The sequence below is a fragment of the Urtica dioica genome, chromosome 6 (assembly GCF_054948205.1).
Source record: "Urtica dioica subsp. dioica isolate 48M chromosome 6, U.dioica_male_clone48M_v1_H2, whole genome shotgun sequence".
Classification (NCBI taxonomy): Eukaryota; Viridiplantae; Streptophyta; class Magnoliopsida; order Rosales; family Urticaceae; genus Urtica; species Urtica dioica.
This window is the reverse complement of record NC_142761.1, coordinates 1743273-1759375: the sequence shown is the minus strand read 5'-3', so window position 1 is coordinate 1759375 and position 16103 is coordinate 1743273. Positions and strand designations below refer to the sequence as shown.

At 36.0% G+C, this 16103-nt stretch overlaps 2 protein-coding genes and 1 non-coding gene across 3 annotated transcripts; 1 reads left to right on the top strand and 2 right to left on the bottom strand.

Annotated features, from left to right (window-relative positions):
• Nucleotides 1-835: 835 nt before the first annotated feature.
• On the bottom strand, nt 836-1030 carry LOC149392783 (U2 spliceosomal RNA). Its single transcript, XR_016299960.1, has one exon. It is a non-coding gene; the product is annotated as a U2 spliceosomal RNA (small nuclear RNA).
• A 9328-nt stretch (nt 1031-10358) lies between these two features.
• LOC149392782 (ABC subfamily C protein) lies at nt 10359-12997 on the top strand. The gene is made up of 4 exons (XM_089618393.1): nt 10359-11556; nt 11669-11763; nt 12199-12378; nt 12467-12997. Exons 1-4 carry the CDS (start codon nt 10404-10406, stop codon nt 12605-12607), a joined length of 1569 nt encoding a protein of 522 aa, XP_089474519.1. The 5' UTR covers nt 10359-10403; the 3' UTR covers nt 12608-12997.
• A 1066-nt stretch (nt 12998-14063) lies between these two features.
• Nucleotides 14064-15749, bottom strand: LOC149392781 (ARM repeat superfamily protein). The gene is made up of 5 exons (XM_089618462.1): nt 15422-15749; nt 15239-15345; nt 15020-15167; nt 14621-14815; nt 14064-14528 (listed from the first exon to the last, which is right to left on the bottom strand). Exons 1-5 carry the CDS (start codon nt 15635-15637, stop codon nt 14286-14288), a joined length of 909 nt encoding a protein of 302 aa, XP_089474588.1. The 5' UTR covers nt 15638-15749; the 3' UTR covers nt 14064-14285.
• Nucleotides 15750-16103: the final 354 nt, after the last annotated feature.

Sequence of the window (16103 nt, the reverse complement as noted above, 5' to 3'; positions counted from 1 at the left end):
TGTGATATAGCATTGTTTTTTCACCATGTCATAATGACAATCCCACGAGAAAAGGACAGCATAAGCCTGAAGACAAGGCCCAAGCCCGTAAACACAAGCCACAAGTCGGACCATGAAGGTAAGATTCGGAGCCTACGACTGAGTCCCTCAACTTGAAAACAAAGTTGAAGTCTTTGGTCCAAGTGTGAGATCGTAAACATTATGAAAAATCTGTATAAATAAAAAGACACTGCAAGTTAGTGAACTTTAGACCAATCAATCGCATATTAATTAATACATAATCGATCGAACACAAGTTGAAAATGACTCTCCTGCTCATAAATGAAATGTTCATGTAAATTACTTACTAATGAAGATCTTTAAAACAAATCTCTTTTTTCATTATTTCTTTCGATCATATCTTTAATAACGGGTACTAATGAAGATCTTTAAAACAAATCTTCTTTCTATTATTTCTTTTAGTCATATCTTGAATAGCGGTTGGTTACACCTAGAACTGAAATGGAAACCGAGCATTTTCTTATATAACAACGCCAAATCTCATCTCAATCATCATTTGTCAAGATTATTTCATCATTTGTCAGGGTCATTCGAAGTAAGCTTGAACTCGTATAGAAGTTTTGGTAAAAATGACATGACGACAAGAAATGACAAACAAGATTTACAAAACCCATCAATCCCTAAATTTAAGTCGAATTCATAAGTTACCAACTCAAATATCAGTGTAATTCGTAAGTCCAAGACCATAATTAGGTAATTATTAAATCAAGACCATAATTGTAAATCTTTACTGACGATGGGCTTATCAGCCCAATAAATCGTTAAACTGGGGTTGGAGGGGTGCGCCGGCCCAAGCAGTAGTGCAAGGCATGGGCGACGCTCGTGGGCCCCAGCAGCAAGCTACTGTGGTGGGCCCACCCCCTTAAAAAATTAATTTAATATCGTGTGGGCCATTGGCCCACATATCAGATATTAAACTGATAAGAACAGATACTACACTTGATCTTAGCCAAAAGGCCGAGAAAGGTATGATTTGCAACGCGGTTGAGTTTCCATTATATACCTCTTTTCTTCTTTCATATAATCTCTTGCTTGTCGATGTGGGACTAAAAATAAGAAGTTTCTCTTCAATAGGCAATGCGTGAACTGTGAATACTGAATATCCTTGAAAATTTGTAGAGGGTTTTAGATTCCGTCATATTGAAATGAAATCCAATACGGAAAATCAAGTAGTATTAAGTTATTAACTCTTAAGTATTAACATTATTAAATTTTACATCACATTTAAAAAAAAAAACTAAAGTATTAAAACACCATCACATTTTATTACGCAAATCAGTCTAGTTCTCTATTTTCTAAGTGCCAATAGAAGCCAAAATTTGCCAAAAAAAAAAACCCATAAAATTTTGTTAAAAATCAGCCTAGTTTTATTTTTCTAAGTGCCACCACTTATTGCTCGGTTGTTCTATTATAAAATCTAATAATCATAAATCGATAACATATTCTATATATGTATATACATATATCAAGATTTTAATTCTAAATAGCAAAACAAGTAAACCCTTCGTTGATGAGAATTTTATTTTAGCAGTGCCTGGAGTTTTGCATTATCATCTAACACATCCTTACACAGCACTAAAAGTAAAATAAAATGTCAGACTGTTAACTAGTTCATTGATAAAGCTTAAAAAGATAAAAGAGTAAAGAGTGGTGAAAATAGGAAATGGAAAAAAAAAAAAAAAAAAAAAAAGACTAACCAATAATACTAGTACATATAGTTTTGTCAAGTCTCTGAACCTATATTTTCTTCTTAAGTCTTTGTTAAATAATCTAGTATTAATATATTTGTTTATCTCTCTCTTTTTTTTTCCCCTTATACACAAATATGCAACTTCTTATACAATACTGCTCAGTAAACTTCTTGAAGGCAAAATCACAGCTGATAAAAACTACCAATCTGTATATAAGAATATAATGGAATCAACAAAACTTTACTCTATCAAAACTAAAAAATAGTACTTCGTATGAACCAAAAAAAAAAAACACTTAAAAACATCATCTCTCAATTAAGCCCAAAATCGCAATCTGAAGAACCATAGCCAGGCCAACAAATGTCGATAATTGAGCGCCGAACCCGTCCCCGAACTTCGAAAAAACCGACTCGGCATGGTTTCTTGGGACGCAAGAAACCTCGTTTTTCTTCCCACCAACTAGCCTCTTCTTCATCGAGTAGCACAAGAGCAAAAGCTCGGATCTTCCGTTCGAATCTGCATTCACCGTTGGATGATTCTCGACCAAAGAAACCCGGCCCCCGAGATTCAGATTCCGATTCCCAAGAGACTCTCCTATGCATCGCTCTATAGCCCGAGATTTATGATCAACAGAGATTTCCGAAGAAGAAGAGTGGGAAAGAACAATCGCGGCCTTTTCCCATATCGACGGTCCGAGAGAGCTCGTGATCGAGCTCACGATCGGACGGTCCTCGTCGTCCCACGTGTCCGATCGGTCGACATATAGGACAATATCGGGAGAGAATCTCTTCAGGCGGCGACGAACGGAGCTGAGTATTTTCCGGTTCGATCTCCGGTCGGATCTCAGCCCGGGAGTGTCTAGGATTCGGATCTCCAATCCGTTCACGGTCCCGACGATCTCTTCGGGGAAGATCGTGGATGGTTCGAACGCGTTCACGAGAGCCTTGTTCTCGCCGAGGATAAGGTTGATCGTCGAGCTTTTTCCGACCCCTGATCTCCCTAGAACCAATATCTTCATACACGAGCCGTTGATCTCGTTGTTTGCAATCTCTTTGTCCTCTTCGCAGCTTCTTTGAACCGCTGATTCTTCAACATCTCGATTCGAAAGACGACGAAAGCCACACGAATCAGACTCGTGTTGATCAGATTCTTCCGAAATTTCCTGTTCGGCAATGTCCGACACAGCGAAACTCTGCTCTTCGGTCGCTGGTTCTTCCAAATCCGCTTCTCTTTCCGAGTCAATAACACAGTGTTCCTCAGTTTCTATCTTCTCGAATCCTGAGTCGATTCCCGAAAATTTCGGGGTCGCAACTTCTTCTTCTTCACAAGCCTCTGAAACCCCGAGACTTTTGGTCTCGAGAGCTAGTTCATAAATCTCAGTCTCTACCTTGTTCTGGGCACACGATTTATCGAAACTTTCCTCGACTACGTTACATTCCTCAATCTCTGGCTTCAGTCTCATCTCAGTCACGTTATTTTCGCTCCCCAACAAATCAAGCTCTTCTTCTTCTTCTTCTTCTCTTGGGGCCAAATCAAACTCTTCACAATTTTCCAACAACCCAACACTAGTTTCCTCTGAACTCTTCTCAGCCAAATCATTTTCTCTCGCCACCGAATCGGACTCCTCTTCACAATGCTCTAAACTCCCAAAACCACCATCGAAACCTTCTTCTTCTTTTTCTTCTTCTTCTTCACTAGCTTCACAATCCTCATTCTTCGCCTTTGAAATATTCCCAGTCGAATCTTCCTCGCTCGCCGTCGAATCAATCTCTTCACAGCCCTCTGATAAGCTCTTAAACCCACCATCAAAACCTCCTTCGTTTAAGACCGAGTTATTAATCAGCTCTTCACGACCTTCCAACAACACAACGCTACACTCCTCGATCTTTGCCTCTGAAACCTTCGAACTCACGAAATCACCATCAAAATCTTCTACTTCTTCACTTGGGGCCAAATTACTAAACTCTCCAGGACCGTCCAACAAACCAACAACGCTACTAGGCTCATCAATCTCAGCCGTTGAACTCTTCTCAGCCAAATATCTTTCGCTCACCGCCAAATCAGACTCACCAAACCCACCATCAAAACCTTCTTCTTCTTTACTCGAGGCCAAAGTATCAATCTCCGCCATTGAACTCTTCTCAATCGAGTCTTTTTCATTTCCCACCAAACCAGACTCGTCTTCGCGACCCTTCAAACCCCCAAAACCACCATCAAAATCTCCTTCTTCTTCTTCTTCTTCTTTACTCGAACCCAAATTATCAATCTCTGCCATTGAACTCTTCTCAGTTGAGTCTTTCTCGTTTGCTACCGAATCAAAACCTTCTTCGAGTTCAAAAACCCCAACTCTCGGCGCAACACTAACTTTTCGCACCACAGAAGTAACAACAGGACTAAAGTCAAAGCCAGCACGAGAGTCAACCTCACTACTATCACTATCACTATCCCAGTTCAACTTGGCGATAGGCCTAACAAAAGGCTTCATGAAGCTATTGATATCCCTACTCGCCACTCTCTCCGCGAGCTCTTCCTCGTCCGGCTCGCCGTCGCTAGCGGTGGTGATAACACTGGAGCTCTCGGAATGGTTGTCGTTTGACTCGATTTCGGTGTCGTTTTCTTCTTCTTCTTCTCCGTCGTCGTCGAGAGTGAGAGGGGCTCGGACAGGGAGCGAAGTGGAGAGAAGGAGCGAAGAGGTTGGAAGAGAAGAAGATGAAGAAAAAGAAGAAGAAGAAGAAAAAGGCTTACGTGGAATCGTTAGGCTTCTGAGAAGATGAGACACTCGATACAGATTTGGCGGCGCTGGGTTTGAATTTGAAGATGATTCCATGGAATCTCTTTACAAGCTTTTTTTTTCAAGTACAGAGAGAGAGAGAGAGAAGGAAAAGAAAAGAAAAGAAATATTGTGGATTTTCTCTTTGGTTTGTTTTCTGTTTGGAATGGATTTTCTTTTTGTTTTTCTTTCCTCCAATGTTGTCTGTTCCGTCTGTGTGTGTGTGTTTTTTTAAAACCTATTTTTATATTTAATTTTTGTTTTTATTTTTTATGTTATAAATTGTTTGTTGGTGAAGCTATAGCCACATCTCAGTCGTGGTGAGAGGGAACGAGACGAGACAAAATCTGGAGTAGAGACTAAAATATACCACGTCACTTTAAATTTCTTTTTTTTTTAGATGATAATTTGGGTTTTTTTTTAGTGGACTACACTGCAATTGAATTTAGTGTTTGGTTGACAATTTTTGCTAAATTTCATAATTTTTTAGGATTAAATGGAATGGTGTGATGTGTAAGTTGTAACGTAGAACCTCGAGCCCCTAAAAATAAAGGGAGACATAAATTTTTTTGTCAATCTACATTTCACATCTTATATTTATTCCATACATGTTAACTTTTCTCTTGATGGACAATTTTAATTCTATAGCTAGGTCAATAGGTAATCTTGGTAAGTAAAGAGATGAATATGATCAAATTCTTTAAATTCTCAAACAAAGACAGAACTCCTAACATTGCAATTTGTTTAGATGTCTTTGTAAATCTCCGGTTTGGTTATTGATAGAGAGAATATAATCTGCCATTTCTTCAAATTTATATCATGATTTAAATTTGTGGTGTAACGTCGTTACGATTATAGAATAGATAAATAAATAAATAAAATTATATTTTTGGTATTATTTTAATGTTAGGATAGAAAAAGAGAAGATGTACCTATTACATAATTTATCAAGGCTTTTCTATTTTATTTTTTAAAATTCTATTTCAAAATTAACTAATTAAACATAAAGCAAATTTGACACATCTTTTAGTAAATGAGTTGTGAAGATACTATAACGTTCTTAATGAAATCTGTCACAAAATTACAAAATTTGAAAATGTTATAATATCCTTAATGAAATCTGTCACAAAATTATATGTCACAAAATAACGAAATTTGTCACGAAATTCGATTCGTGATCACTTGGTCACAAAATTTTATATATCATATTAGTGTTGATAATGGGATTGTTTTTAAACCCTAGCTATATTACATATATCCCAGATGAACAAGGATTGTTCTGACGCTCACGAGCCTCAAAGGATCTACGGTGAGGCTAAGACTCGATGCAATCTCTCATAGTTGATGTCTTTTCCATTTATGAGAATCTCGATCAGCCTAGCGTATTTTTGTCCCGATCGAGCCATCGTTGAGCAAATCCTCCATCAGAGACATCTTCGTCGATCTCACCAGCTCGTCTTTGGAATCCTTGTTGAGGTTGAAATTCACTAGAATCCCGCATGCCTAGATCGGCTCCAACGGTATGGGATGTGAAGTTTCCAAGGAGAGAATCAATCAATCCTACGCCGCCTCTGATCGAAAATGACCTTATCGTTGATCTGTGAGTGAAAATTCAAAGAATCTAGAGAAAATGCTCTACGAGATATGTGAATGAACTTCTTTTCATTAACCTTTCATTACAAGGTTGAATAACATTTATACAAGCAATCAGTGATTGATTAGTTGTGCTTGGAGTCCAGGTATTGAACAAGACCCTTTTCTTAACGAAAAAATAATACTATATAAGTAAATTGCGCTAAATACATAAATTATTAAATCGACTTCCTAAAGCTCTATTAAACCGTGATTGTTTTATATTTTTGGTATGGGCCTAATTTATTGTGGGACTTTTAATATTAAATTCAAGAAGTCCCTTTATATATTATCCAATTATGACAACATCTTAATCCACAACGTATTTGGAAGAAATTTTGGTGATGTACATGTTCTATTTGAATAAGATAAGACTACGAATAACTACTAGACACAAACACAAAGTGAAACTTTTCATGTTTTTCATTATATACATGTTTTTCATTCACATTTTAGGTTTATTATCGATGTGGGACATATATTCAAACACAATATACTTCTCTTACCTTCAAGCAATGTCCTCTGTGGATTAGCAAGACTAGCACAAAAACTTAAGAAATATGAGGAGGAGTATTCTTACGCATGTATGGCCATTATGGAACATTTGTACGTAATGATTGGGTGATGGGAGTCAAAGTCGATCAGCAACGTTCGAGGCCATACACAAATTCGAAGTCTACACAAAATCTGGACTACACTTGGCCAATAGCTTCCCTCCCTCAAAACGATGAACAATAGTAATATTAATGTCGTGTTACGAGAAGACACAACAGTATATTACTTACGTCAATTGTGTCTTTAACGTATGACAAGTTCAAACAGCCATAAACGGAGGCAAGAACCTTACTACTAGACATATGTATCACAATCGACTTTGGATATAAAAGATTTGGAACACATTAAGACTGCTAATGCACAGTCTGCTACGACTAGGGTAGTCTCTGTAGGCGGAATTAAGAATGCGTTTGAAGACTTTCGTTTTAATGTCGGTGGATGAAATTCATAGCTATTGTGACTGATGTGAAGATCAACGTTTTTCATGTGTATATATATATATATATATATATCTGCCCTCTCGCTTTTCACGTAAGCCCTTAAACTTGCAAATTTATCTTTGAAAATTGATTATTTTGTAGCATGGGTTGAAGCGTAATCTCGAGGTTGTTATGCCATATTAGTAAAAGTAATCGTTTATACATTTTGTAATAATATAAATGCATCACCTACAAAAATTCGTAACATTTGGAGATGCCAAATTTTAGAACCAACCAGGCCCGGCCCAAGGGGGGGCAAGGCCCAAGGCCCCCTCCAAAAAAAAGGCCCCAAAATTTCGAAAAACTTATTACTCTGGATATCATATTTTAGAACTATTTTCTGATGATACTTAAATAGTTTTTTTTTGTCCAAGAATACTTTATTTAATTATAAGAATGTCACATTTATTATTTTTCTCTTCTTGGTTTAAACTTTAAACCTTCTTCAAGTGTGATCATTACAGTATTTCCCTTATTTTTAAAATCCAATATATCAATTTTCATTCTGTTTCTAATAATATATTTTTCTATCATAAGAATACCTTATTTTCCATTTTTTCTCTCTCTTACTAATCATTGTTTTAAATAATTTTACCATATTCAAACTAAAAAATAAATGATTTCAAATTAATAAGATAAAAAAAAGGTCAACGGACAAAAAAAAAAATTACTGTCATATGGAAAAATATAATTTTTTATTTATTTTTGTTTATATATATTAATATGTAATTTTCATTTTTTTAAAAAATATTTTTAAGATGATTGCAAAAAAAAAAAAATTAGGCTTTTTTTTTTCTTTCTTCTTGCCCAAGGCCCCCAATTTAGTTGAGCCGGCTCTAAAACCAACAAATAATATTCCTATTTAGCCAATTTAAACATTTGACATTGCTAAATTACCAACGTTTGGTAAATCTTAGGTAAATAGCCGTAAATGATGACATGACCTAATATATGGAGGTGACTATTTATCTAAGATTTATGTCTTTCCATACATACAAATGATTATTTACCTAATATTTATCAAACGTTTGCTATTTAGCAATGTCAAACGTTTAAGTTGGCTATTTTCCTAATTGACCCTAATTTTATAGCTCGAGAAAAATGGTCAACTAAAAATGGATTTGATTACTTGCAATGTAATCCACATGACATGAGCAATTGCTGTATTATAATTAGTAAATAAAAACAACACATTAGTTAAGTTAATTTAAGCTAATCTAGACGAGAATAGAGACCAAAAATTTAGTAAGTACTTTTTAATGTAATATATTTATTTTTTGAACTGATTAATGTAATATTTTTAATAAGTTCGGCCATAAGACAATGATCAAATAAATACCTTTGTATATATCCAGGCTTACAACATTACATTAACAACATTTAACGGAATCAAACTTGTGCACAAAGTTACGTCTGATTACATGACTTTTCAACAGCTAGTTTATTTTCAAACTGATGCCACTAAATATATTATTCGATCATTGCATAACAACGTCCCGCAATTGAATTATCTCTTTGTTGTGATGTTAATAATAATTACCAAGGTCATTCTGATGCAACGAGGCTCTGATCCCGACGGACTGTTCACAGTCGGGTCTTCGTACGCTGTCGCTTTTGCCGACCGCGGCGACGCCACAAATTTCTGCTTTTTGTTGGAGTCTTTCTTCGAAGATCTTGGTGATATCAGCATCGATATCGTCCCTATGTCCGCGAAGGTAAAAGACTCGAAACTTGTTTGATTGGTTAGTTGTGCTTGTAGTCCAAGTATTGAATAAGACCCTTTTCTCTATTAAACCGTGATTGTTTTGGTACAAGGGACTACTAATCAAAAGGGGAGATTTCAAGAAGTCCCTTTATATGTACGTGTTGTATTTGAATAAGATAAGACTACGAATAACTATTAGACACAAACACAAAGTGAAACTTTTCATGTTTTTCAATATATACATGTTTTTCATTCACATTTTAGGTTTATTATCGATGTGGGACATATATTCAAACACAATATACTTCTCTTACCTTCAAGCAATGTCCTCTGTGGATTAGCAAGACTAGCACAAAAACTTAAGAAATATGAGGTGGAGTATTCTTACGCATGTATGGCCATCATGGAACATTTGTAATGATTGGGTGATGGGACGTCAAAGTCGATCAGCAGCGAGTTCGAGGCCAAACAAAAAGTCGAAGTCTACCCAAAATCTGGACTACACTTGGCCAAAAGCTTTCATCCCTCAAAACGATGAGCAATAGTAATATTAATGTCATGTTACGAGAGGTCACAATAGTATATTACTTACGTCAATTGTGTATTTAACGTATGAGAAGTTCAAACATCCATTTGCGCAGGCAAAAATCATACTACTAGACATGTATCGCAATCGACTTTTGGATATAAAATAATCAAAATCCATTAAGACTGCTAATGCATAGTCTGTCTGCTACGACTAGGGTAGTCTCTGCAGGCGGAATTTGAAGACTTTCGTTGTAATGTCGGTGGATGAAATTCATAGCTATTGTGACCGATGTGAAGACTTAACGTTTTTCGTGTGTGTATATATATATATATATATATATTATATATATATATATATATATATATATATATATATATATATATATATATATATATACGGCTCTCATGTAAGCCCATAAGCTTGCAAATTTATCTTTGAAAATTGATTATTCTGTAGCATGGATTGAAGAAGCCCACTTAACTACCTTGTAATCTTCAGGCGGATATGCCATATTAGTAAAAAAAAAAAAATGTAATCGTTTATACATTTTTTTAGTAATATAAATGCATCTCCTAAAAAAATTCGTGACATTTAGAGATGCCAAATTTTAGAACCAACAAATGATATCCCTTAATTTTATAGCTCGAGAAAAATGGTCAACTAAAAATGGATTTTATTACTTCCAATGTAATCCACATGACAAGAGCAATTGCTATACTATAATTAGTAAATAAGACTAATTTTTCAAACAACACATTAATTAAGTTAATTCAAGCTAATCTAGACGAGAATAGAGACCAAAAAATTAGTAAGTACTTTTTAATGTAATATATTTTTTTTATCTGATTAATGTAATATTTTTAATAAGTTCGGCCATAAGACAATGATCAAATAATAATAAATAAATAAAAGTTCCAAATGGTTAGTTGTCATGTCAAGCTTAAACCTTTGAACACTGTTTCTAAGGTTCCAACGACCTTCAATGGCGGGTTCGATTTCCCTCGCGACCAAACCACCAATCGCCACTGGCAACAAGCTCATTCTCTTCGCTTCCATTTCCGCTCCATCTCCGCCATCGAAGCCCGCCTTCGTAAAGCTCGCCAAGCGACGGCGAGGAAACACTTTGCGACCTAAAATCCTCACCAAACCCTATCCTCCGCCGCAAAACCCTAAATCTCCGGTCGAGCCTCTCGAGATTCCGGCGGAGGAACAGAGAGACGCGATTATCGCCGTCGCTCCTGCGGGATTGGGAAACGACAATGTTCTGGTCGAGGTCTCGGGGAAGAAATTCTTGGCGAGGTACGGATTATATTTGGTCGGAGCTTTTGTATTTCAGACTGTTTTAGCTGTTTGGATCATAGGAAATTCAAGCTCCGATGATGATGATAACGAACTTAATAGCCCGAGCGGTTTGAAATTGGATAAAGGAGTGTCTTTGTTGAATGAGAATAGTGACGAGATTCAGTTTGAGGAGAAAGTTGAGGAAATCAGAGCTATGGCCGCGAGAGCTCGGAAAGATGAGAAGAACAAGATCGGCGACGCGAGGTCCGGGAACAAAAGCGCGGTCGAGAGAGAGATCGGAAAACGGTTGTCGAAGCTCAGGAAGAGCTCGAAATCCGGTAGTTCCGGAATTATTATTGGATCAGGTATGAAAATGGGAAAAGATAGTTTGTTTTTCGAGAAGAAGTTTAGGTTCAAGGGTTATTCGGGCGATTTGGGAGAGAGAACCAAAGGGTTCGGAGAGGCGGTGAAGAGCGATAAGAGCATAGAAGAAATCGAAATCGTTAATGGAGAGAGTATCAATGTCGATGGAGAAACCCGGAATTCTCGGGAGAAACTCGATGGTCCGAAAGGGTTTGGAGGGTCGGTGAAGATTAATAAGAGTTCGGAGGAAATCGTTAATGGAGAGAGATTCAATGGCGACGGAGTATCCCAAAACGGAGGGATGAGATTCGAGGGTCCTAAAGGGTTTGGAGGGTCGGCGAAGAGCAAGGCGTCGAAAGGGAAAAAGAGAGAAGAGAAAGTAGCGATGGACAAGAATGGAAATCTTGGGAAGAAATCCGTGGAGGGGAAAGAAACAGCGAGAGTAAATAATAGACGAAATGAAGCGAGTCGTTCGAGAAGATCAAGAACCGGTAATTTTGTGTTCATTTAGACCCCAATTTGTTTTACGTTGTTTCCTTTTCTCTAAAATAAAAGGAAAAAAAAACTACTGTGTGTTTGAGTTAATCCCAAATTTTTTGTTAGGTGTTATTCAGGAGAGATCTTCAGAGTCGAAAACACCGAGAGATTCTAAAACCGGGGCTGATAATATGTGGTGGCTGAATCTTCATCACATCTTTGTAAGCTTCTTCATCTTTTTTTTTTTTAACCAATGTAAAGAACACACAATCAACACAAGGCTTTTTACCCTGGTTCGTTCGTAAATTAAGATTTACTCAAGCCTCTGAGATTCTTATTTGATCAAAGTGTACCAAAGATCTATCTTGGTTTAACCTCTCAAACACCTCTCACATCACTCACCAGAGATTCTTTCCCCTGCAAAGTGTAATCAGAGCTTGTTCATGAAAAGACTAAAACAAATACCTTTGTATATCCAGGCTTACAACATTACATTAACAGTATTTAACGGAATCAAACTTGTGCACAAAGTTACGTCTGATTACGAGACTTTTCAACAGCTAGTTTCTTTTCAAACTGATATTATTCGATCATTGCATAACAACGTCCCGCAATTGAATTATCTCTTTGTTATAATATTAATAATAATTACCAAGGTCATTCTGATGCAACGAGGCTCTGATCCCGACGGACCCGCCGGACTGTTCACGGTCGGATCTTCGTACGCTGTCGCTTTTGCCGATCGCGGCGACGCCACGAATTTCTGCTTTTTGTTGGAGTCTTTCTTCGAAGATCTTGGTGATGTCAGCGTCGATATCGTCCCTATGTCCGCGAAAGTAAAAGAATCAAAACTTGTCTGATTTGAGTTTTTTTTTTTTTTTTTTTTTTTAGGTTGAAACTTTAATGTATGTGTGTGATTTGTAGGAACTAGAAACGGCGATAGAGTCGGGGAAATGGAAGGTGATTGTTGTGAAGAAGGGTCAGCTTGAGATGTACGCCGGGCAGCCATTTGAGGAAGTCGAGATTGCTCTGCAAGCTTTGGTTGAAGAAGCTCGGACCGCTTGATTTGGGAAGCTTCAATGAAAATCAAAGTCAAAGTGGCCGTTCGAATTATCTGGTTGAAGGGGTTTTGGCCTGAGATAGAAAGTCACCGACGAATGCAGTTTCAGGAATTTTGAAGAGAGAAATTTTCTGATTACCATTTTTTTGTTTTTTTTTGTTTTGGTCCAGTATAATTTTGTTTTTTTTTTTTGGTCCAGTATAATTTTGTGCATGCTGTTGGCCAATTTTTGATCCTTTCTTATAGTGGAATTATCAGGAAATAATAATTAGTCTCCAAAGATGGAAATCACTACGAAACTTTGTAGTGGCCAATTTATATTTGTTAGTAAGTTCTTTAATTTAGTTGTAACCGAACAATTGCAGAAACAACCATGACATTACATTTCATTGGTATTTTAAGCATTCTCCAAAAGCAAACCAGTTTTTATAATTGTAGTGATTCCTTAGTAATTTTATGTTTGTAAGAGCATCTCCGATGTTAGAGGTGCCAACTTTTGACACTATCACCAAAATAATATTATTTAATTATATCTATTTTCAACATCATTAAGTTGGCAACTTTTAACAAAATAACTCCAATGCATTAGCTTTAAAAGTTGTCCACCATAATTCTTTTATTATTTACAATTTATTTATAATTTAGATTCATATGATAAATTTAAAAATAAATTTAATTAATTAATATAATAGATTGCACAAAAAAAATACTCATATAATAATAATTTTTTATTAAAATAACATAACATTTTTTTAGAGAAAATCATAACATTCAAAACTTAAAAAAATTAGTCTTAATAATACATCATTTCAATAAATGTTTTCTTGTACGTGTACTAGTAGTTGGGAGTACATTTACTTCGTAAAGAATAAGACAATTTTCATTAAATGCTTCTTGTACGTGAACTAGTCAATACAATTGAGATTGAAATAAAACAAAATACATAGTTGCTAGTTGGGAGTTTTATCATATTTTTTTATTAAAAAAATTAAAATTATACTAAAGTTTTTCACTTGGCATCGGTGCCAAAATAAGCAGTGACAAATTTACTTTTTTTTTTTTATACTAACTCCAATGGATAGGCAACGATAAATGTCATTCATGTCACATTTTTTCAACTAAAGTTGCCACCCATTGGAGATGCTCTAACTTGTAAGTCAATAATAGTCTTTCTTGAGAAAATGAATGTAGTCTTTATTTATTAATTTTTCAAACATTACCCAAAAGCATTCCTAGACCTTAGTTTTTTTTTTGTTTTTTTTTTTTTAAGAAATCTTTGATTTATTGATTTTTCAAACATTCCCCAAAAGCACACACTATACTTATCCTTGGTAAATTTGTGATCTGTTAGTAAAGATTTTTTTTTTTGTTAAGAAATCTTTGATTTATTGATTTTTCAAACATTCCCCAAAAGCAAACACTATACTTATCCTTGGTAACTTTCTGATCTGTTAGTAAATATATTATTTAATTTAGTGCAATTCTTGATACCAAAACATATTCTCAGGAAACCAACCAAAACATTACATTTCATTGGGTATATTACAAACATTCTTCAAATGCAAACCAGCCATGTAAAAAAAGCAACATTTACATGGACACACACACTGAAATAAAACTCGTAGACTAGTAATTATTTTTTACTTTCTGTTTAGCAATATTTCTAAACAAACTCTCTCTCTCTTAAGCCGTTGATGTGAACTTGAGAACACACTGGGCACGAATCGTTGACAAATTGGAGTGGCAAAAGTCTTGCCACGCCTCGTCATCATTCTCATCGGCTTCTCGGCTCTCCTTGAACGCACGACAAACCGACACCAAAACGCTCCTCGAAGCCACTCTCGCCTCGGGAAGCTTGTCGTTCACCAAATCCGCCGCCATTTCGACCAAGCTCACCAACCCGTAACTCTTCATCCCTTCCAGATTCTGAAATCAAAATTAAAAAAATAAATATTCCCTAATGGTTACACACATTAAGAATGCTTTTTTTATTTTATTTTTCGAGATTGCGGTTTTACCATTTTGGAGACACAATTTGAAATGGAAACCATGGCCTTGGCTCGGACTCTGAGATTGAAGTGCTTGACGTAAGCTTTGAGGCGTTGGAGAAGACTCAAGGGCTCGAAAGAGGCGACCATGGAGCTCAGAGCTCGATCAGCCTCTTCGCACACGAATTTCTTGTCTTGGCATGCTTTCAGTAGCAACTGAAGAAGCTGTGACAACAATTTTGGATTTTTTTTTAGAGTTTAATTTATAAATGATTTAATGAAATTTGCAGAGTTTCATGTAAAATTTAGTGATACAAAATAAACAGTTTGAGGACCGTTTCGCTATAAATAATAGTTCAGGGACCAAAATGAAACTTACATAATAATAAATAAAATATGTTTATGCTAGGCTGAGAGTAATTAACGAACCAAATGATCAAATGGTTCTGAGGTTGAGGATTCGAGCAATTTGTCTCCAAATGTGTTGAAGATGTCAGAGGAAGCCATGATTGAGGTCTTGCAAAGAGCGCTTCTAGGGTTCTTCATTGATTTAACCAGAACCAACAGTACTTTTTCTCTGAAAAAAATATCGTTTTTATTTGTAATTGAGCTCTATGTCCAAAAATTGGATCAAATCAAACAACTTACAAGAAAGGAAAAAGAAGATCGGAGTGATGGATAGTGAAACGCCTTGCATCATTTAGCGACCCACACAGTTTGATCCAATCCTTCGAATCCAGTCCTTCGATCAAGCTCTAAAAAAAATTTGGGGAAAAAAAAATCAGAAACGAGTCATGAATAAAATTTAGGGTTACGAAAAGAGAGACTGACCTGGATCTTCGAATCGGGATCTGGAATCGGCTCGAGGCTCTCCGAAGGAACGTAATCAATGGTCGCTTCGGGGTTTTCCGGTACGGAATTTTGGTTCTCGTCGTTGATGAGAGGCTCAGATTGTTTGCGAATCGGAACGGAGACTTTGGCTTGCTTTTTCGGCCTTTCTTGGGCGATCGGAAGAGTGTTGTCTATGGGTCTCAGAGCTGTCGCCATTGAAGAGAGTGAAGAGAAAAAGATTGAGTGAGAGAGAATCGAAGCTAGGGTTTTGAGGTTTTGAAGAATGAAGAAGAGAGAGAGATGAAAAGGAAGTTATGTTTTGCTTTGAGTTTTTAAATTGTGAAAAGCGGTAGAGAATAGAGCCGTTACGATATTCCCTTTATGTAACGTTTACATTTATTTCCACGGGGATATAAATTATTCCTTTTTAATTTTTATTTTGCTACAACTTTATAATTTTACTTCGTAGTGCTTTAATGTCCACCTAATCATATAATTGGATTGTATTTTCAACGAAATATTTTAATTTAGTTTTTTTTTTTTTTAGAGAATTTAATTTAGTTATTGGATCGTGTTCATTTATAGAAACAATCTAAACGTTGGATGGAATTCTGCAATTTTTTAGAGTAATTCATGCATAGAATATAATCACAATATCCAAATATTTGTATTGTATAAATAC